Source organism: Fundulus heteroclitus, chromosome 23 (assembly GCF_011125445.2).
Source record: "Fundulus heteroclitus isolate FHET01 chromosome 23, MU-UCD_Fhet_4.1, whole genome shotgun sequence".
NCBI lineage: Eukaryota > Metazoa > Chordata > Actinopteri > Cyprinodontiformes > Fundulidae > Fundulus > Fundulus heteroclitus.
In genome coordinates, this window is record NC_046383.1 from 3,252,650 (window position 1) to 3,276,273 (window position 23,624).

Here is a 23,624-nt window from a genome sequence, read left to right on the forward strand (position 1 = left end):
GGATTCCTGGATCAATGTGAGCTTCTGTGCTTTTTGTGTCTCTGCTCTGTCTTCTCTAACCTTCTAGTCGGTCAAGGCAGATGACCGTTCACACTGAGCCCGGTTCTGCTGGAGGTTTCTTCCTGTTAAAGGGGAGTTTTCCTCTCCTCTGTCGCTTCATGCATGCTCAGTACGAGGGATTGCTGCAAAGCCATCAACAATGCAGACGACTGTCCACTGTGGCTCTACGCTCTTTCATGAGGAGTGAATGCTGCTTGTCAGAGACTTGATGCAATCTGCTGGGTTTCCTTAGATAGGAAACTTTTTAACAATCTGTCTGGATGATATGATTGAATCTGACTTTGTAAAGTCCCTTGAGATGACATGTATGGTGAATTGGCGCTATATAAATAAAATTGAATTGAATTGGATATGTAATCCGCATAATTTATGCCTCGAGTTCTGCTGAACATAGCAAGCAGTTCAGCGACGTTCCTTTGGAAATTAGCTAAACCTGTTGGTGGATGAGAGCCTGCTGTCAGAGCTGCCCATCACGTAAACAAAATGTAGAAGTTGAATGTTTTGTTGCTAAATGCAAAGCACAGCTCTGGTCTCGTCCAAAGCAGCGGCAGAGTGGATGCAATCAATATCTCGTGTGGGGGGCTAGCGCTATAATTTACACAGACTTGATGTCGTGATTAAACAGAGGTTGATATGAGAGCCGTCGCTGACTTGCAGCAGTTAGAGACAAGTAATCACCGTTTCATAATGCACACAATATTAAAACTCGCCCTGTCTTCACCATCATTTTGTTTATTTCCATCATTTAAACTCGATTTCTCCACAATTACTCCTCCTCCTCTCTTTTTCTCTCCCCCGTCTCTGCTGCTCCTGCTGCCCGTGTCATCCATCAAGGAGGCGGTGACAACGAGGGCTCGTGTCCTTGGACATGTAGAAAAGACCTGCTATTGACTGGCATGATGAGCTGCTCTTTCCTTGTTCCTTTCCCGAAATCCCCATAATCCCTCTGTCTTAGCTGCCAACACGGCACACTCATCAGGACCACAGGGGCAGTAGATGGGGGGCCTACTGTCGCCACTTATTATATCACCACTCAAAGAGGGTTATGCCTTCGCTTAAAGCAGCCCACATGAATGCATACGGGAGAGGGAACACCACAGATGAGCTGAGGTATAGAGACTGTGAATGGACTCCTGCCGTAGCACACATAATTGTATAGATTTACTTACATGAAGTATGACCTCCCACACGAGGAGCCTTGGCTGCAACACAGGCGTAGCATGCAACGCCGTTTTGTTGTCTCCAAAGGTCACACCATTGCATCTTATTCTCCACTCGCCGCAGAACAAACGGCCACATTTGTACAAAATTGAATACATACGGTTTATTATCTCTGGGTGGTTCCTTCCTGACATTTCAGCCAGTAACCACGGAGAAGACACATCCTTTCCGACTCCAGAGCTCACCACACCGCTGCTACATGTTGCTTTCTCCAGGAAATGTCTTCCCATTGTTGTCTAAAGAATTATGCCTGCGTTATATTGTACAGTGACTTGCGAGAGTATTCAACCGCCTTGAACCTTTTTCACATTTTGTCTCATTGTAAGCACAAACTTCGTTTTATTTGAATGGGATTTTATGTTGCGGACCAACTCGGAGTAGAGCATAATGGTCAAGCTGAAAGTAAAAGATCCCTGGTTTTCAATAAAAGACTGAAAAATGTAGCAACATATGCATTCAGCCCTATCTAAAACAATTTTTTGGTATCTAGAAGGAACTCATCTAACAAGGTTTTGCCATGTAATTTATCAATTTTGTAATATCAATTTATGCAGCAGGCCTAAGTGTTACTATTATTATAGTACGAGGAATTCAGGCTCTCTGCATCTGCAATATATTTGGTGGCACTTGTTTGATGCAGCATCCATTTAAAAAGAAAAAAAGGTAAAGTTGGTGTAAGGTGGTAAAGTCATCAAAATAGAATCTACAACTAAGCTGTTCTGTTGCCACCAGTTTCCATAAGTCCTTGTTGATGAGATGGAAATAATGTGTTTTTTCAGTAGTTGGTCAATAGTCATTATCTGGAGTCTATTTTTGCTAGAAGTCCACAGCAGAAAGACGTTATTGCTGTTATTATTTATCTATGTGTTTATCAGAAGGTCCTGTCTTATTTGTCACTATCGCACATTTTGCTACTATTGTGCAGCCTTAATGTTAAGCTCCAACCATCTGACATCAATTGTGAACAGCTTTCACACACCATGATGCTGCCACCACCGTGTTTCTCAGTTTAGGGTGGCGTATTCATGGCCAGAAGGTTCAAGTTGGTCTCATCTGATTGGAGCTCGATCCTGTTTTGTGCTTGCTCTGTCTGTTCACATTGAGCTCAGATGTCAGAAGCTTGAGATAAGATTCATTATCTCAAGAAAATCTCCCAGGCCGTCACAGAATAGCTGCATGTATACTGAAAGAAAGTTGCACACCATTTACACGGTAACTTCTGATTAACTACTCATTTATCTGGAGGTATCGGAGTAATTAAGGCACATTTTCAGATTTTTACTAGTAACACTGATGTATTATTTGATTCCAGTGTAATCATACACTTTTTTTGGTCACCTCTATGAAATGCTGCGCATTTGTGGTAGTAACGTGATAAAATGTGTAAAAATCCAAAGGGTGTGAATATTTTTGGGAAGGCACTGCTTTGGTATGAATGTCCTCTTTAATGCATTTTTGACAATACATCAGCCGTGGAGCTGAAGGCCTGTGAAGTCGTACAGAAACCTCACTGTGACAGATAGGCTCGCAATAAAAGGAGGCCCCTACACAGCAACAGATACATTGTTTATTCCAGACGCTTATCTCTATCAAGCCAGTCGCTGAATACGAATTTGCTGATGGTATTCTGCTGCTCCTGTACACTATACAGTAGAGAAGATGATAAAAGAGTGAAGGTGGCAGAGCAACATTCTGATTTTATCTGTTTATACGTGTCGTCGTGTGTGTGTGTGTGTGTGTGTGTGGCTCATCAGGAAGCCGTGAAGGAGAACCACAAGAAGAGGGAGATGGAGGAGAAGATCAAGAGAGCCAAGCTGGCGAAGGAGAAAGCCGAGCGAGAGAAGCAGGAGCGTCAGCAGAAGAAGAAGCAGCTGATTGACATGAACAAAGGTACGCCGCCTCTCCCCATGATGCCACCGAGACATAGACGGGGAGGCAGGTGGGGAGTTCAGGGGACATGAAGCACAAGGGCGGAAAGAGGGTTTCATGGAAATTTGCTGCACACAGACGCTGATACTAATGTGGAGAAGCAGGGGGAGGTAGTCCCTTTCTTTTTTTTAAACTTCATTTTCAACTATAAGGGAATCGCAGGTTTACAGTGCTTCCAGACAAAGCAGAGGTTATGCTAGAATTGGTATTTTCTATTTATCCACATTCTGTAGACAAAAAAAACATTCTCCCCTTGCTGCATGTAGAAATTGAACACATTTTATTCAGTGATGCCTCCAGTTATTGGAAAGTAGTCACAAATAAACTCAAATATGCCGTCTGCTTACACAGACGCACCACTGGAAAATGCAGGCCGCATGTAAAGATGGGAAATTAAGGCCTGCTTTATCGACTAAAGTGAAGATTGCTCTGTAGATGGCAATTTGAACATGATCATTACCGCGCCGGTAGTTTTTCATTCGGCACGTGGAGGAAAACATAAGGAAAAACAACGGTATAGCACTGTTTCCAGACGGCGCTGTAGATTCATTGTTGTGAAATGTTATAATGACTGCACTGTCCTCCAGCAACGCCAGCAAGTCATGTATTGATCAGTGGGAGCTGCAGTTGTTTCACACATAGGGGGAGAAATACGGTGACAGAGCATGATGCCTGTGTCTAGTTATGCCAATGACACTGAAGGAATTTCAAGCCTGGGAGGCTTTACAGGCAGTCAGAGCGCTCTTTTGTCCATTATTTATTCATATTTTTTGACAAACAGACTGGGATTTCCACACCAGTTTCTAAATGTCAGTGCTAGCCAAGGACCTCTCCATAGCCCAGCCACATTGGGAAATATGACAAGACAGTCTCCAGCACGCCACAGACTCTCCAAGATAATTGATGCATGCTACGGTTCTTCTCTCTCTCTCTCTCTCTCTCTCTCTCTCTTTTTTTTGTTCCCTGAGCTGAGACCTCTCTGAAAGCTCTACTTTCAATAATCCAACATGGCTGAGCTGAAGGAGGCTGTCGGCCCCTCTCTGTCTGTGTCTGGCAACCAGATGGAGAAGGATGGAGAAGTGGTGCGATATGAAATATTTCTGCAGGAGCAGATTTTGATCTTGGTTACTGAATGCCATAATATGACATTCGCGATGAATAAAACATGAGGATGACATGGGCAGCATTGCCTGCAGCCTCCGAGATAGTGGGGATTGTGCTGCGCACCAACACCTAGATTACCGGACTGTCTCGATGACGGTGACCTTGGAAAATTATGGAAGACTCACTTTTTTTAATCCAAGATGCACTCAGCGCTGCCAGCTTTTCTGCTGTCAAGGCTCTTACCTGCATTTTTTTTTTAACCTTGAATATTTTCATGTATCTTCCCTTGTTTCTGTGCGGAAAGCAATCTAAGGAAGGTCAAACGCATGCAAGGCTCTCCTAATGTGTCTGATGAATGAAAATCTAAGATCCAGCCAGGAGCAGGTGGGAGTGTGTTCAGCTTGTTGTTGCTCATCGTGCTCTCTGTTTCCTTTTAAGATTTCCAGGTTCATTTTAGACAAATGATGAATCATTTTCAAGCTACAGAAAATAGCTTGAAAAACCTACAGAAAATAAACGGACCACCCCCCCCCCCCCCCCCCCCCCCCCCACCAAGAATCTGTAATAGGTGGGAAATTACAGAAAAAACAAAATGAGGTGTGACAAGCATGCATGCATTTTTAAGCTAATGTTTGGGTTAAATTAATGGTAAAAGATCTGTACCAGTTTACAACAAGTACTGGTTATGTTCTAAATGAGGCAAAAATCAACTGTATTCACCACAAGTCAAGGCAAGGAAGTAAGGCTGTTGAACAGAAGGCTTTTCTATCAAAGATGACGTGTAGACCGGGCTAAAATCCCCCAGAACTTTGCAGGATAACATTTCATATTTCATATCGTCTTATGAAACCAAGCTGGACCTTTTGGGTCACAAGTTTAAAAAACTAGGCTTGTCACTGAAACAGGCAGACAGAATACCAAAGCCCACTGTGAAACACTGTATTGGCAGCATCATGCTGAGGGGTTACATTTCTTCAAATACAAGCGGGGCTTCAGTTAAATGTCAGTTTTGACCAAAAAACTTTAGGTGTCTTTAAGAAAGTGGGAGGAGGAGACTAAAAGAGGATTTTTATTTTCAAGCATCACAGTGAATCCAAACCAACGTCCAAATTAGTAAAACCGTTACATGACTAGAGGGACTTAGATGGTTTTGTCTGCTGACAGACTTCTACCAAGGAAACCTGAAAGCGAAAGTCTCCTGGGATTAGTCTTAACGGTGTGCACACACATACGACAAAGTCGTTGTGGCTTTTTTTTACTTTATTTTTACTTCTAACAGCTTGAGTATATTTAGTTTAATTGCACAGGATATCAACAGAAAAACCTTTGGAAATTATTGTTGATGTATAAATATCTTAGGTTTTGAAAACCTTGAGTCAAACTTGCCGTGTTTACACTTATTACAGCAACAGTAGCAGGAAATTAATTGGTTTTTTTTGTCGTCCATCTTTCTTCTTTGGGCCTTTTTTTCTCTTTGAAAGGAGGCTTTGGCTTCGCTCTTCTCCTAATCAGCACTAACATTTCACTGTTGTCAAATATTTCTTCCAGAAATCCTTGATTTATTCTTTTTGATCAACCCTGAGCACAAAGAAAGGCATTACAGAAGCATGATGCTGCTACCTCCATGTTTCTGATTGGGAATAGGCCATTCACGGAGTTCTGCAGAGTCAGTTTTTCATGTGGTCCAAAAAGCTGATTTAGTCCTAAATGACCAGAGCACTGTCTTTAGTATATTTTCCGAGTTCTCTGCCCGGCGTTGCCTCCGGCCCCAGATATAGAAGGGTTTGCGCTGTGCACCAACACCCAGAGTAGCGAGCTGTCTTGGTGATGGTAAACTTGAAAATAAGGAATAGTCACTTCTTTAGTCCAAGATGTATTCAGGCCTTCCAGCTTTTTTACTGTCGAGGTCGTTACCTGTATTGTTTTTTTGTTGTTGTTTTTTTTTTTTTACCTTGAAAATGTTTCTTTTTTCTTCACTTTTTGTGGAAACTAATCTAATGAAGGACAAAGAAGTGCAGGGCTCAGTTAATGTGTCTGATGAAGGGGCAACTAAGCTCCAGCCCAAAGAAGGGTGGAGGTCAAAGCAGCTCGGCGGTTTGCGCTCGCGGCCTCCGTCTCTCAGTTTCCTTTTAAGCCGTTTGGTGGGAGAATATCCAGCAGGAAATTCAAAGATTTCTCGTTGAGCACCGTTCTCTGCGCCCCCCTCTCCTGCTTTGACAGCCTTGGCTTGAGAGTCTCGGCTCTTGTCTCCCAGCCTGCTAGAAAATTCTACATCACATATTCCAAGAGTTGGTTATTTGAGGTGATTTTTTTCCGATCAATATTTCATGCCGAGCATCACTCAGAAGTGAGCAACACAACGAGACTCATGTAATTCCTCTCACCATTAATTAATCATGGCCAAACATTTTTTGACATTAATTTTGAATTTTGGGGGTTAAAAGGCTAAACGAATCCCTGAAATGGATATCTTATACACCTGCTCTTAGAGATCAGACAGATAGAAGCTGAGGAGAACCGACCATGTTTGCTGTGTTTATGTTTGCATTAGCTGAGCAGATGGAGTAAACATATGCCTATTGTGCTGTGAGAATTAAGCACAGGTCAGTGTCTTATCTATTTTAGGGATTTGCTGGTTTGCTCGTTTTGCGGCTTAAAAGACGGCTTGATGAATAATAGTATTTTGTTTAACACAATTTCAAGAGTCTATTTTTGAGAAAGGGATAGATTTTATGTCATTTCACAAATTGCAACCTAATCCTCTTTGCTCGCAAATGATTAACAATGAAATGCATTTTTAATGAGAGTTTAATTCATTTAGCTTTTTTTTTTTTTTTTTTTTTTTTTTGCCAGGATGGAGGAGTGGGGGGTAGACAAATGCTTTTAGGAGAGTGGTAATATAAAAAAAGGAACATTATGTCATTTCTTTGTGTCACTTTTATGACAAAGTGATGGATAGATGAGGCAAGTGTATCACTAAACACTTTTCTCAGTTAAGTATTTGAAATCTTAATGTATGAAATATCTTATAAAATCATTACCCAGTCACTCAATTTGTTTTAATACGCTCTAAGTGGATTCTCTTGAACTGACCAGCTGTTCAACATTTACAGAACCACTTTAGATCAGTGGAAGTGACTGTTGAGCACTGTGGAGTATAAACCCAAGCTAATGCCTGCGTCTGTTACAGGGTAAGAGCAGGATATTTTTATTGCCGGAAATAAAATGACACGATGTCACCAGCAGCTAGCCGGGCCCGGGAAAGCGCTCCAGCATGGCGGAAGACTTGAACTTTCCTTCTCTGAGGCATTGGCGTGAAGAGAAGCAGGCCCCTCCGGTCGCCTGCATGGCTGGCATCGCCGGGGTCAGTCCCCCCGTCTGGGGCAAGTGTCTGAACCCGCATGTCAACTGTGCATCCCAGTCAAATTCGCTAAGCTCTGAACAGGGCCGGAAAGCACGTAGGCTTTATTCGAGCACGATGTGGTCTGGCATGAAGCACATATGAATAAACAAACAAAGAAGTATGTGCTAGTGGACTGTTACGTGTGTTTGCTGTTGGTATGTAGCATGATAGACAAAATCAAAATGAAAGGAAAAGTTCTACGCGGTTTATATGTTTAATTTAATTATTTAGAAATAATTATCGGAGCATTTGTCTTCAGTGAGTATGTTTTAGATGAATCTTTAGTTGCAGGAGGCTTTGAGCAGCTAGAGTAAATCTTTTAGACCAGCCTTCTTTGCAAAACTTCCCACATGTTCTTAATTATATTCAGACCTGAACTTTGACTAGACCATTTTGAGCTGAAGCTATCCATATAAACTGTGGCTGTAGCTTTATGGTCCTTGAACAGACTTAGAAAGGTCTCAAGTCTACTGTGGGCTTTTAGAGGCTTTCTTCTTCTTATCAACTCTGGCCAGATTCCGTGTTTCTGCTGAAATAAAGTATCCCCTCAGCATGATGGTGCAACCACCATATTTCATTGTTAGGAGGATGTGTTCACTGTGATATGTAGGTTTTTTCTCTCTCTCTACTGACACCAATAGGCGAAAGGGTTTTTACCCCTGTAGCCCCATACATGCTTATTACAAGCTTTTTGAAACCTTATTCAACCTTATTCTTTCCACTCTGCAATAAAGCCAAGATTTCTTTGAGTACAACACAAATAACTGTCTGGTCAGATTCAGATTCTCCCACCTGAGCTCTAGATCTCTGCAGCTCCTACAGAGTGACCATCCTGGCTGCTTCTACAAACAACTCTCTCATTTCCAGGCCCGTCGGTTTTGGCAGACAGCCATGTTTTGCTTCGTGTTGGTCTGTTGCAAATACTTCCTACAAAATATGTTTAAGTGTGGGGAGGTGATGTGATAAAATGTGAAAAAGCTTAAGACTTTCTTACGGCGATTTAGTTTAGAAGTAAACAAGAAGAAAGTTGCAAGTTAATTTTCTTTCGCTGAATGAACTCGAAGACTACATTTTTGAAATATCCTCAACTGTTTAACTAAAACCTTAAAGAAATGCCGGAGCTTGACACATGCTGTTTTTTTTAAAAATAAATTCTTGTCTTCATTGCATCATTTTTCGCTGAACGGATTGAAGGCCACCCAGCTGCCTCAATCCACTGCAACAGCTTGCAGACACGGGTGGGAAATAAAGGCATATCTATACATTACTTTGCTTTAACACAGAATACTGTTTGAGATAAATGTGTTTGGCATGGGACATATGTTACAGCATAGTCGCTGAACACACATTATAATCATCTTTTATATCGTTATCTTTGTTCACTCAGCAGCTGCAAGCTGCATAAAAAACAACGTAAAATCTATGTTTGCGCTTAGAAAATCATTGAGCCCACAGGTGAATGAATTAAACATCTGAAATGTGCTCCGTAATAATAGTTTAAGAACGGACATAGAGTTCAGCTCAAGGTAGGGCCGCTACGGTTGATTTTTGTCGAAGAAATATGGGTGTCCTCCTTTCCTGCTCCAAAGCTCTGTATGTTGTTGTTTTTTGTTTTTTTTAAGCTGCTAAGTTTTTTAGGCATTCTTTCCTCTCAGCGAGGCCTGCTAAAATGAGGTCTCCGTGTCTGTATGATTCTCTGCAGAGAGCAGTTGGCATGTTGACAATGATGGGCCTGCAGCTTCTATTTATGCATCCTTCTTGTCAACCTTTCACTCGCTGTGGATCAAATGGTGTATGTTTACACAAATAAAAAGTGGGCTTTCTCGAGGAGAGGCATATATTTTATAAATATGAGGGAAAAATAAGTCGGCGAGGTTAGTTAGGTTAGGCTTTGACAGCAGACTGCAAGGGCTGCATACCCTATGTTTCTTATTCCTGTGGCATACATCCAACCAAGCGAGCTGGATGCAGGGGAGAGAAGATTTGATGTTGTGATACTTCATGTCAGTCACACACTTCTTTATTTCCAAATGCAATAGTTTTCTAGGGTTCTCGATCATTTTAGCCCTAATTAGAATGGTTGGAGGGACTGACAGAGATGGGGAAAAGTGTATACAAAGGTTTAGAGTTTACATCTAAACATGAAAAACACTTCAATTCTATAATTTTCCGGACGTCATCTGAACCCTGGACAAACCTTCCAGGTTTTTTTTTAGTTGCCATGTTTTAACTCCATAACACGTCACTATCACAGTGTTTTTTCCCAAAGTTGGCTGTCGCTTGTCTCCCCCCCTCACCCCCCCTCTCTTGGTCTATTTTTAAACATGTAAAAAATGTTAAATTTATGTTTCCAATATTGGGGTATGCTAAACCAAAGTGGCATATTTCTGTGAAGCCAAGTGACTGCTTGTGGCGGGCAGAGCCCTGTCAGGAGTGACAGAGCTGGAGCCGCAGATTGATGGCTCTGTGTGACACTGACAGCTGCCAGTAGGCCAGCACATACCTGCGTCGCAGCCATGCCAGCCAGGTGATCATAGACGAGAGCTGACATGCCACGGTGGGGTGGACAGGTTGCCTCTCCCATGTTTGCATAGTGTCCCCATGGCTCGGCAGACGTGGCAAATAATATTACCGGGGGAAGATAGCTTTAGAGCCGTCAAGGTCAGAGACACAAGCAGATAAAAAGAAATGTTTCCCTGAGAGCTTCTCGCTACACCTCAGCTTAGCTTGGAAAAATGAAGCGGATATTATAGCTGAAGCTGACCTTCATGTTTGATATTGAACGTAAAAAAAAACAAGGGCAGACCTTTCAACAATGTAACAGCACTTCTCAATTTGCTGCCTTTTTTGTTCCCTCGAGTGTAATTTCTGCTTCTTTCCATGCATGATCATACGCAGCGTCTTCCATACCTTTTTTTCTTCTTCACATCATTTGTATTTATCCCCCTTTACTCTGACACCCCTAAATAAAATCAGTTGTTACTGAAAGTCTTTGAATGGTAACTCTGGAGGTGCTGCAGAGATCCAAAACTCAGGTGGAAAAATGTGGAGAATGAGCACTGATTAATCCGAGACACCACAAACCTGGCCCTTATGGAAGAGTGGCAAGAAACAAGCTCTAGCTGAAAGAAAATATTTAGGAATCCCAATTAACATCTTTTTTTTTTTTTTTTTGCTCTAATCAGATGCGATTAATAGTGAACGTTTTGGCCTACATGCAAAGTCTACACAAATCCTCAAATCAATCATGGCAGTGGCGGCCTCATTGTGTAGGGAAAGTTTTCCTTTAGCAGTGACTGGAAAGCTGGTAAAGGTTGATATAAAGATGCTTAAAGCTAAATAACGGACAGTCCAGGATAATAAATAATATAAAATAGAGCCTGCAAAACACTAGAGATGGGGATGGAGGTTCATGTTCGAGCTGAACAACAGCTCTTAGCTACAGCGGACGGCCTAGTCAAAGTCCTGATTGAAATCCAAACGATAAGCTGTGGATTTGCAAAGCTTCAAAAGACTTACTCCAAGACACTTCAGAGAAAGGTAATTTTTGCATTTTGAGGCATATTGGTTGCACTGTGTTTTATTTAGTGCTAAAACAGTAAAATGAGCTGCATATTTGCATATAATAGATTTTTATTTGTTACAAATATTGAAAACCATTGATAATATTTCACCCATTTCACAACTGTGCACAATTTGGTGGCTGGTTTGTCACATTAAATCTCTCTAATCCCAAATCCTAGAGTTTAAAGTGTGGCAATACTTTAACAAGGTACTATAGTTTATTTATATAAACTGCAGTAACATTTATAAGTTAGAGAAGAATAGTTTGCTCCATATGCATATAGATGTCACTTCAGGGAAACATCAAACTTTTAGCAAACAGCCTTTTCTTCGCCGTCGATTTGGAGTGCAAGTAGTACAAGCTTTGCTTTGCAACCGCTGTTGAACTCCATAATTACCTTAAAAGACGGGAACAAGGGCGCCAGGATTATCTGCCGTCATGCACTCGTTGTAATAAATAACAACATATTAGATTGTGCTCTATCTCCAGAAAGAATCGGTATCTGCCCTGAGGCAATGACGGCACAGAGCTTCTAGGCTGCTGCATCTCAGCTTAGTCCCACAAGACCAGGCAGCGTGAACCGAGACATGTGGAAAATGAGACTTACTCATAAAAAAGTGCCACAAAAAGAGTAAATATGCTGTCTGCACTCCAAAAACAGTGTTTTCAAACAGAAGTGGCATGGGAAAATAGTCATCCACTACTGTCCAGGCGTATTATTTTCAGCAAATTATTGTCAACGTGAGGATCGACCCTTTCTTCACTGAATGCCTTGCATAAAGAAACATACTAGTTAGCATCTCAAAGTTTCCACCTTGCAAGATGAGGTAGTGAAGCAGGTTTCCGGTGTCTCTGTTCCTTTCATTTTGGCTCTCCTGCCATAGTTCCCTCTATTTCACAGAGCAGACTCGTGCTTCCTCATTCCTTCCTCTCTCTCATCACTCTCTCGACTGTTCTTTTCTTCCTCAGCGCAGTAAGCGCAGGCACAGTTGAATCTCATTAATTTGTGGGTGGTTCAAGTGGCTGATCATTTCCCCTCCCAGATCTGGACCCCACCAGTCACTTTACAGTCAATCAAACCTAATTACCCTCTCTATAAAGACCATCAAATCCCTTTGTCAAATCCATTTAGCTTCCCCAGACAGTGCCGCCTTACGCTGATGCAAACAGCCCATGTGGGGTTCAGTTTAGATGCATTCTTGATCTTCATTGCAGAACTATGCCTCTGCTACCCAAATACAGGGGAATCCACACTCCAAGAGTATTGATAACTCTTACAGTTTGGGTCAAAGGTTGACATAACTAAAAAAAGGGAATACCTTTTATTAATTTTAGGCTTTAAATTGTGTGTTGTGTTTCAGAGTGAACTTATTAAAGAACCTGCAGCTTCAATTGACCTTAAAAACAACAATGATGTTTACAAGTTTGAATTTAGCTGTGGCTCATGTGAAGAATTATACATACAGGCTCAAATGGAGGTATAGTCAACCTGAAATTGTAATAGGTGATGCTGAAGACCTATTTAGCCCACACTGGTGGGACTCAGCTATTTTGCTACAATAATAAGTATTTTTGGAGAGGTCAAGATGAGGGTCAACAACAGAGTAGCAATTTTCAAGTATGGTGTTTGCAGCATCATGCTGTGGGTTGTTTTGTGGCCAATGGTACCGTTGCATTGCACAATATTGATGAAATACTGAAGGAAAATGTTTTTCCTTCAGTATTAAAATTATTTTTTTTTTCCCAACAGGGTGTTGTCCTCTAACATACATTAGAACTTTGAGACAAAACAGGCTAATGAGCATTAAAATGAAAAAAGGCTGTGTCCATGTCTGAAAACCTACTTATTTAAATTTCCTATCAGTATTCTATCAGTACTGCGAAGAATAGAGGGCAACTATCCAGCCACAATCAACGACATCTAACCAAACCTCTATGGGGGTGCATGCTTATCTTTACTCATAGCATTAACCACGAGTGGATTAGAGAAACTCCGCAACGAATTTGAACAGATTGCAACCAATTCTTGTTTACAAAAATAATTTTTTGTTAACAAGTTTCACCTTGGAACTTCATGCAAGTTTCAAGGTGCAAGTTTCATGCACCTTGGAAAAAGAATAGTTCAAATAAAACATCAAAAGCCCAATAAAGCCTTAACGACTATGACGACTATGCGTAATTTCCTGACCAAAACTGTAGCTGTCAGTACATCTGCATGCAAATTATTAAAAAATATTGCATGCAAATCCTAATTACACGAAGTTAAAGCAATATCTTTTAATTTGTGGATCAACAAATTTGCAAAAGAAAAAAAAAACAATTGCACCGTGAAACCGTTGCTACTTCTGCTGTAGTTGTTTTTTTCCCTCCGTATTAGAAATCATTTAGTAGTTTGCATGTATTAGCATTTAATGCAAAGCAGCAGGAGGAAGGATGAGGATTACATTAGAGCAATTAAAGGTGTGGGATTAAGGAGCTCCCTGCGGTTGCATTGGGGAAAACCACCGCAGCAAATATCAATGTTACAGTAAAACATCAAACTCTGATGGCTCCAAACCTACATTACATGATTTCAGTGTGCATTAAAAAAAGATTTAACATGCATTTAATTGCTCAAGATGCCATGGCAGGTTAAGGCAAAGGTCAGAAATCCGCGCCTCCAGAAGTTATTGGACGAACTGAAAGCAAAGTAAAGAACACTAAAACGCACATCTTTGAGTGCTACTAAAAGCTGAACACAGTCTTTTTTAAAACGCCGCTTTCTTTCTCGGCCCTGACGAGAACACAAGAGTGCGATCGCTTTGCAGAAGTGAGCTTGGATAAAAGGAGACGCCATTAAAGTGAAGGCCCTGCTGGGTCAGTGAAAATGAATATAGGTCAGGGCCCACCATATTGGAGCTAAGTTTAGCTCTACTTTGCTTATAGAAGAGAGGTACCAGTGGCCCTCTCTGCTGTGCGGACAGCTTCCTGTGACCCTCCTGGCACCCCGGCATTGTGACCCCATGTGGCGTTGGGAAAGTGTGTCAACTTAACATCTGTCAGTGCCGGGTTGGAGCTCTTCCCTTGTGTGTCGGTACTGTTACTGGGCAAACTAGCCCATAGCTGTGGGTGGATGGTGATAGCCGTATGTTAACTGTGCAGACCTTAAGGCAGTGGCTGTAAATGATAGCAGAGGAACGAGCGTGATGACGGATGTGTTGCAAGTATGTTTCTTCCTCCTCCTCCTCCTCCTCCTCCTTGTCTCCCACCCTTCTTTTCCCTTCCCTCCCTACTGTTTCACACTTGGGGCCTGGCAGCATCCATCCAGATGGAGGGTTTATTTTTGTTTTTGTTTGTTTACTTATTCATGCATCCAGCTATTCGGGGCATCGCTGGGGCTTTTGCTCCACCACAGAATGCAAATCGCCGCCGCGGCTAATCCACTTTCATCTCTCCCTTGTCGACATCCAACTTGGCGGCACGTTTCTCTCCAGTCTCTCCCGAGTTAGGACATCTCGCCTCTCTTTTTGTGAGCCGACCGGACCGACCATGCTCCACAACCTCCCTCTGCTTCATTAAACGTGACACACCTTCCACCACCTACAGCAAATTCATGACATTCTTTCCACTATACCACATCTCCCTTATCTTCTTTTTTTTTTTTTTTTTCCTGACCCTGGCGCCAAGCAGGGAATAAAGTAGTAGCCGTGCTGCCATTCCTCCTAGGATGGAGTGCTGTGGGAGCATTCATAATCGAGTTAGGGAGGACATGTGAGTGGGTTTGCTCATCAAGTTCGCCATTTTTATTTGCTATCCTACCCTTCCCCTGCTGCTTTATTTGACATGAACCGCTATCTGTGCACTCCCATACACACATCCTCCTAGAAATTACAGAGTGGAGCCCTCGCCGAAAAGTTTCTCAGGTCATCATGTCAAAGCTTTTTTCCAAGATCGGTCGGTTGGACAGCAGGGAGATGGTGAAAGAGGAAGGAAAGGGGAAGAAAAAAAAAACAAGGGAAGGATATCTAACAGGTGCATGACTGCTGTTCTTTGGGAGCTTGTGTTCTCTCTGCTCTCTGTGGCAGTAATGGTGTCTTTTTGCCCGGGTCTTTGGAGCTGCTGGGACAGCGCGGAAGGAGGGTGAGAGGAGGATGTCTGCGCTCAAAGCTCGACAGTTAGTGAACAGGAAGCACAGCGGAGGCCGTTGAGTAATGCAGCTGGCTGTGTGCACATCTAGGTGGCTGAATTCAGGTGTGAAAATAACACAGAGCCAGGTGCATAGGAGCGAGAGTGGGGGGAAAGGGGCTTAGATTAAAAGAAAGTGTAGATGCCGCCTCCCCACCTGGCCATAAAGCAACTACCCCCTCCTTCCGCCGAGGCCTTTGTTTCACGGCTAATGGTCCAGGTTAATTGCACAGGTGACTGTCTGTGGGGGAACAGATGGGCTCAAATGTGTTCAAAAACAATCTGCAGCAAGAAGAAGGGGGAAAAAAAATGTTATTCCTCTCCTCTTCATCGCTCCCTTTTCTTTCTCATCCTCTCTACTGGAGTCATAAAGGGTGAGTGGGGTGAGGTTAAGATCTCACTGTGTTACTCACTCTCGGTGTCTTCAATTTATCAAGCCCAAGGCCTGTAAGCTTTCATTAGATCTCATTACAGAGTAAATTAGACTCCAGAATTTGCTTGTGGAAAGTGGTGGATAATCTAGTTTTATGTTGGATTTTCATTCAGATCAGGGGGAAAACACTGTGTAGTTGTCTATAAAATTAGTTTTTATAGTGCTTTACAATATTGTTTAGACCCTGTGAAGTTTTTTTCACTTGCATTTGTCACTTTGTAACCACCAAAATCAATACAAATGGGATTTTTAATGCATGAATCCACCTTGACCTAAACTGTATTATTCTAGCTCTGGAACTATGTGTAGGGAAGTTTTGCTCCATTCATCATCCGATCAACTCTGAGCAGCTTCCCCATCCCTGCTGAAGAAAAGCATTCCCACAGCATGATGCAGCTACCTCCATGTTTCATTGTGATTATAACGTCTTCAGGGGAATTGGTTTCCTGCACACTACTCTGCTCCTCCATAAGTGGCTTTTGGCAAACTGCAGAAAGGGAGTTGTTTAGGATATGCAACAATCTTGTGACTCAGCAGAGGCAGAATTAGTGAATAGTGACTGAATGACTTCTTCCTTGGTCTTCAGGACCCTGTTTGTGCACTAATGTTCTCCAACCAACATCTGAGACATTGGTGGGCTCTGATTACTTATTAGGGGAATTTTGAAGGCCGTTGGTTTCACCAAATTTTTGTTGGGGGTAAATTAGTATGAATGGACTTGTACTGCACATTTTTTTATTTGTAAAACAAATAGTAAACCTGTAATTTTACGTCTAAATGACTTATATACTGGTTTGTGTTGCTCTAGCACAAAAATCTAAATGAAATACACTAAAGTGTATGGCTATAACCCAACGAAATGTGAATCAGTTCAAGGGGTAATGATGCTTTTGCTAGGCTCAGCAGATTCTGTTGTTTTTCTGTTGTTTTAGAGAGTAGGAGCCTTTTAAAAAAAATAGTTTGTCGTTTTTTTCCTTTGTGATCCATTGAGATCTCATTTATCGATCAAATGTGTTTGGTTTTTTTTACACAGAAATACAAGCAGGACGTGTCAGACATCAAATAGAAGTTATGATCAACCTTTGTTGACACTGCTGTATAATTGGAGGAATGACGTGGTGCCAGCAACTCCAATGTGTATTTATTATTATTATTATTTCTAGTGGTAATGTCTTTTGTAGATTTTGTAGAGGGATTATTATCACATTTTTCCGATACAATTTTTTTTTTTTTTTAAGTTTGCCATTGGCAGTCACAAGCCAACAGGCGATTACAGCATGCATACGTTTTAAGCGTTTCCACATTTTTGTGCCACAGAGAGCAGTAACAATTTTCTAAAATATATTTAGATATTTTATTGGTATCTCATGGAACAGAACAGCACAAAGTCACATATACTTGCAAAGTGAAAGAAGCTATGTATTTAGGGTCCTTTGTTCTCATGCCCCTAAATAAACCAATTAGTGACCTGTGTGTAACTGAATCTCTGTGTAAATCCAGCTGTTCTGTGAAAACTTCAGAGGTTTGTTAGAGAAGATTAGGGATCGGACAGCCTCATGAGGACCAAAGAGCACAGCCAGGGTTAGGTCACAAATCAAAATCCAAGTCTTGAAAGAGCTCAGAACAGGGTTCAAGCCAGCATCTGAATATTAGAAAAGTAGCATGGCTGAAAACCTACCAAGGCATGGCCGTCCACCTGAACTCAGGACAGGCTGGGAGATTATTTAGGAGATAAGAGGCTCAAGGCAACTAAGGAGGAGCTGCAGATATTCCCAGCTCAGGTGGGAGCATTTGTTGAAAGGACATCTCTTGGTTTTGCACTCCACAAATCTGGCCTTTATGAAAGATTGGCTAGAAGAAAGCCTTTGCTGAAAGAAAACCATAAAAGAACAGTATTTCTCGAGCCTTGCAGAGCAAGCAGCAAACATGGGAGAAAAAAGGCACTCTGGTCAAATGAGGCCAAAATTGAACTGCTTGGCCAACAGACAAAATGCTGTGTGTTGCCGAAAACTATCACTGCGAAACATGGTGATTTCTACCAAAGTCCAAACTTAAATTTAGCTGCGAATTGTTGTTTGTTGGCAAGATTAGAAAAGATTGCTGTGCACAGACGCTCTCCATTAAGTTAGAATTTGAGCTATTTTGCAAAGAAGAGAGGGCAAAATTCAAGTGTCTAGATCTGTGAATGGTGGTGGAGAGGTAGTCCAAAAGACTGGCAGCTCTTAATGCCGCACATGCTGCTTCCACAAAGTATTGACTCAGAATATATATGAACATATATAGATTCCCAGCAAAACACTTTTCGTTTTGTGATTGCAAAGTGACAAAACATGGAGAAAGTTCAACCTGTATGAATATCGTGAGGCGTTATATGTTCTCATCTCCCCCTCTGTTAGGCATCCATCTAGTCAGTGTGAAAATGTCAGCCAGGAATCCGCTCTGTAACATTTAGTTTATATAGTCGATCCAGCACTCTTTCAACAGAAAACATGGGCTGGTATTACTTTTTATACATGGCGGGTCTAAGTCTAGCTCAAGGTGTGTGTGTGTGTGTCTGTGGATTGCATGCTGCGGAGTATGTTTTAGAAATAATTAAATGTCACAGAGCCGGGGCCTTCAAGTATGCAGGAAGATGTTTTACGACCTTGTGTGCCTTGTCTTGCCTCACTATCCCCTCCCAATAACCCATTCCAGAAAACGCTCTTTCCTCCCCGTTCTGCCCCGTGCGTCTTTACAGTTTTCCTCCCTGATGGTGACACTTAGAGCGTCTGCGCTTATTCTTTTCATATCCCTGCCTTTCCCCTCCTTTTGCTGCTGTCGACATTTGACTTAGTGCTCTGCTCCTGGGTTTACTGGTACATCACAGCTCTTTTTTATTTATTTTTTTATTTTACGGCATGCACTTTTTTCCCCCCCCCGTTTTTTTTTTTTTTCTTCCAGAAAAACTAATCTGATGTGTGGAGTTTTTTATGGCAATCCAGCTGAGAGGACATTGCTCTTGTTACAGCTCCTAATTAGAAAATGTGGTAGTGCTGCTTGTAAATATGCTGCACTGAGCCAATCTCCTGGGCTCACAGTCGTATTCGGCACAGCCTTTCGGTCAAGGTACCCGAAAATCCGTGTACGAGATGGGAAGGAGGTGAAGATTGCACGACGGAAAGGATCAGTGGGGAAGATATGGAACCGTCGAGGGCGGCGCAGCTTCCAAGAGTTTTATTTCTCCTCTTAAAGGTTTAAGTGTTTTAAGAAATTAACCGTGTACCACATTTCCACAAGCTGTTTATTAAGATCATTAAAAGACCTCGGGCCGGCTGGCTGAGGGTCCCCACCGAGGCGTTTCATCACCGGAAGGGTTTGTCAATGTCCTGGGTCTTAGCCCATCTTAACCCATTTAGAAAGCAATTTCCTGTGAGCAGAGTGGGATGTTCTCCTCTCGAGAAAGATCTCCAGGTATAAAAGGTTGGCTTTTCTGTAATTCCTCATCATGCAATGTACCGCAGCCGATAATAGGGGGGAGACGACTGTTTAGTTAGGGTTTACCAGCTCAAAAAAAAAAGAAGAAGAAAAAAAGAGGAGTAAATTGCATGTGGCAGAAATGTCAGCTGAGGTGGCCATGGTATGATAAGTAATTAGGAAAGCTTAAATTTAGGATTACCAGAATAAGTGTAGTCAAATAATACGTTTTATTTCTTTACAGACTAAATGTTTTCTTTGTCTCTACAAATTTCCTGAATAATCTGCAAAGACACAGTACCTTGTTTCTGAGTGGGAGCTTATTTAGGAGAGTTCCCTGTGTTCAAGTTTTAGACAACTTGGCAAAGTAGTTAATTGAGGTCCGAGACGTAACCAGGGAGAGAGATTCCAATTTTAGTCACTTTGGTTCATCTTGTCTGCAGACTAGCTCCCCCCTGAACCCCAGTCTAGCAGGGCTCCGAAGTCCCGGCCATTACGAATGATGAATTGTGCTGGAGTTAAGCTGGAAGTAGGACAAATTGATCAAAGTGTCAGGTGCCCCCTGTGATGTTCGGGTCTATGTGAAGAGGGAGCTGTCAAGAAGTTTCTTGTAGCACAGTCGTTGCGGATGAATGTTTACCTGGCACTTAACAGGTTCTGCCTTCTGTCACACCCACAATCTGTCGTCGCTAGCCTACATACAGACGAGCTGCTAAAGATCTTGGGAGCTGATATAGTTATAGAAGTGCAAGTTGTTCGCCGTATTGTTCCTCAAGTCCACAGGAGACGAAACCCATGCTCTCCTGGACTTTTTTAAGCCAACGAGGCTCGCTATCTGAGGTGTAGTGCTGCAATTTGAGATAAGCACTACTTTGCTCAGCTCTGGTTTTGTTCAGATAAAGCTGGTCTAATTAAGCTTGATTTAATCAGAATTGCTTTTAAGCACAGCACACAGCTTCTTTGATTTCAAAGTAGCCCTTGGGAAGGACTTGAGGAAGAAAGGGAGGAAATGAGATAGAGAGTAAAATTAGTGAGGGTGTCTTAAGAGTTGCTTTTTTAAAATTTGCATAAGACATGTTTCTATTCTTAGTTGTCCTGTCTTCTTTTACTTGTGTGAGTCATTGCAGGTTGGGTGGTTTGTAGCTGGAAAAAGGAACGACATGATCAGGCGTAACGTTCGAAAGTAATGGAAACGTGTGTCCCATTTCTTTAAAGCTAGCACCCAGATTCTTTTTCTGTGAAATCCCGAAAATTCCTGTTAGTTATAGCTTGTCACCTTTAGAACAAAGCATGTTCCATTTTTATCTTTTGGTATTTCATTGTAAATTTTTATCTAATCCAGATAAAATCAAACCCTCCCAATGACTTTCATGTAGACATGCCTCTGACGGCATAACAGAAGGCATGAGGGATCTGATCCGACTTTTTTTGTGTTTTGTTTGCATTATTCCTCTTCATACACATTTTTAATTAAATTCCTCTCTTGAAAATGTTTACTCATAATCTGTACTGCTGCATCAAACCAGTTTAGCCATATGTGAGTCTAAGGAAAATCTGTCAACAATTAAACATATGGAAATGCTTTGTGAGGAGGACTGACTGGAACGGCCACATTTCTTTATCAAAAATCCATCCATTCATTGTCTATACCCACTTATCACCGGGCAAATGCGGAGTACACCCTGGACAGGTTGCCAGTCCATCAAGGGCACCACAGAGACACACAGGACAATGCATATGCTCTTGCACCTAAGGGCAATTTGAAAAGGCCAAAAAAAAAACATGTTTTTTGACTGTGGGAGGAAGCCGGAGTACTCGGAGAGAACCCAGTCACACAAAGTCCACGCAGAACTATCCCAGGCTGGGGTTTGTACCCAGGCCCATCTTGCTGAAAGGCAAAAGTGCAACCAACTGCTCCACTTTGCTGTGCTTTATCAAAAATCTTTAGTGAATGAGCCAAATTGTTATGGAGATGGTCTCCATGTGGTCTGATCGGTGCGTCCCATTACAATATTTTAACTGCTGCATCACCACCTTCCTCTGCTGAAACCAATTACCTGGCATAGAAATTTCTCAATATAGTAGAATACATTGAAAGGTTCATTTATATTCACAATTTAAATAAATTAGGTAAACTTTAACATAGATTTATCGAACACAAAACTATATACTTGAAGGCTTCATTTCTCTTAATGTTGATGATTTTGACTTGCATCAAGTCGATATTATATAATACTGTACCGATGAAAAAAAATATTTTTTAATGCATAGATGTCATATCACGGCCATGTTATGACCAGAAATGATGGGTGTCATGCAGACGGCTATTAACGCCCATCACCAGGAGGATAAGACAGACAATGTTATTACTAAAGAAGTTAGCTGTTCAGAGTCCTGTACACATGTTGGCATAAGGACTTAGGAATTCATGTCACCTGTGGGTTGCTGGTTCAAACCCTCACTTCAACTGTCTCAGTTGTTGACTAAAGTCATTTGCCCACTTAGTGCAAGCCTAATTCTTGTGCCTCTTGTGATTCAGTTTTTATCCAAATACACACCGAGTAGCATCAGCAGTGTCGCTCTTCACTTCGACTTTTTAAAAACATTGTCATTCATGAAATCCTGCCATGGAAATTCATACTTCATTACCCAGTCATTTTTTTGTTATTGCCAGTGTGCATTTGTTAGTTGAAAAAGATGCGCTACTGGAAAATATCTTTAATCCAATTGACACAAATTGCCGCAGAGTTGTCTCATTGAGCACATGTGAATAAAAAAGGGTTGATTACTCCTGTAAAAAGCATAATGTTTCTCCACGTTTGCTCAGATATATCCCTCCGGCTCTGAAACGCGTTGCAAAAAAAAGATGGTAGAACATTGGGGGGGAGCCAGTTTACTCATACATGCAAAAGAATTGATTGCCAAGTCTCCAGGTCCACAATAACTCACCCTAATGATCCTGGTTTTAAAATAATGTCTATTCTAGACCGGAATGATGAAAAGGTTGCCCCTCTAGCTCATTAGTATGTGGGCGCAAAGATAGATGACCCAGATTTGAAGTCTAAGCTTATTTTTGAACTCTTGTTACTACTGAGCGGAGCCACATGCGCACAGTATGGAGCATCTCGTCCCGCCGTTGGCCTCGCAGCACTTTAAATGCTCTAATGCGGACTGCCTTCACTTCTCTGGTTTCATGGATCCACAGGATAGATGAAATGGTGGGCAGAGGGAGTGTTTTTTCGGAGCCCCGTCCCAGTGTCATTGACTGAACAATAATAGAAAGCCTCGGTATTGAGCGGCTCCACACTAAATCTTTGTAAAGAGCACTTAGCTCCCCCTGCGTTAGCCACAGAAAGAATATCTGTCAATGACCATCACTGGATGCTTTTATCCTGAGGCTCCTCTCTACTAAACTTCAACCTAAGCTAAGTGTATTTTACTCCACCACAGCTGTTTACCAAGAAGCCCAGACCGAACTGAGTGACACCCCTCTCCATCAAGATTCAAGAGTAGCAGGGAGTCTTAAGAGAATACCCATTGGGAGAATAGTTACTGTGCCTCGCAAAACTACTTATACTCTTGGAACTTTTTCTCGTTTTTTCCCATTATAAGCCCAAACTTTAATGTATATTACTGGGTTTTTAGCAATAGACCAACAAAAGTAGTGCAGTATTATAAAAGAAAAGAAAAATACTGAGAGCGTGGCGTGCATTTGGATTCAGCCGCTTGATTTAAAACTCGGTAAAACCACATTCAATGGAATTACAACAGGACTTTTGAGCTTTGCTCCTCTCCATAAAATCTGTTCAGTCAGATTGGATGGAGAGGATCTGTGAACATGAATTTTTAAGTCTTGTGACAATGTTTCCATTAGATTAAGATTGTGCCAAATATGCTTTCATCTAAACCAGTGGTGTCCCATTTTTTTGCTAAAATTATTTGCGGCCACAAAAAATGTATTTTATTTTTATTAAAACTGCGATACTGTGTTGTTGTTGTTTTTTTCTGCTCAAAAATAAAATTAATGCAAAATACATTTATGCAAGACCAAAAGTCATCTGATAAAAAAAAAAAATAATTAAAAAAGAGGGATGCTCTATTATATTACATTATATATACATAATGTACACATTATTTACACCTTTTGGGTTGACTGGTTTCTATTTTGTTGGTCTTGAAAATTGTTTTAGTCCACTCTCAACAACAAGAGTGGGATATGGGACACTCTTGCTTTATATAGCCAAGATTAATGAACAGGTGTGCCCAAGTCTGCTTTTGCAAAAGTCGCTGGA

General features: G+C 41.6%; 1 protein-coding gene across 7 annotated transcripts in view; it reads left to right on the forward strand.

Moving 5' to 3' along the window:
- The window catches only part of diaph2 (diaphanous-related formin 2), a 510,558-nt gene that overhangs the window by 412,920 nt on the left and 74,014 nt on the right, over nucleotides 1-23,624 (forward strand). For all 7 annotated transcript variants that reach the window (XM_036127356.1, XM_036127360.1, XM_036127361.1 and 4 more), the window contains one exon: nucleotides 3,036-3,171. In XM_036127356.1, the coding sequence (XP_035983249.1) occupies nucleotides 3,036-3,171 (136 nt within the window). The remainder of the gene's footprint in view (nucleotides 1-3,035; nucleotides 3,172-23,624) is intronic.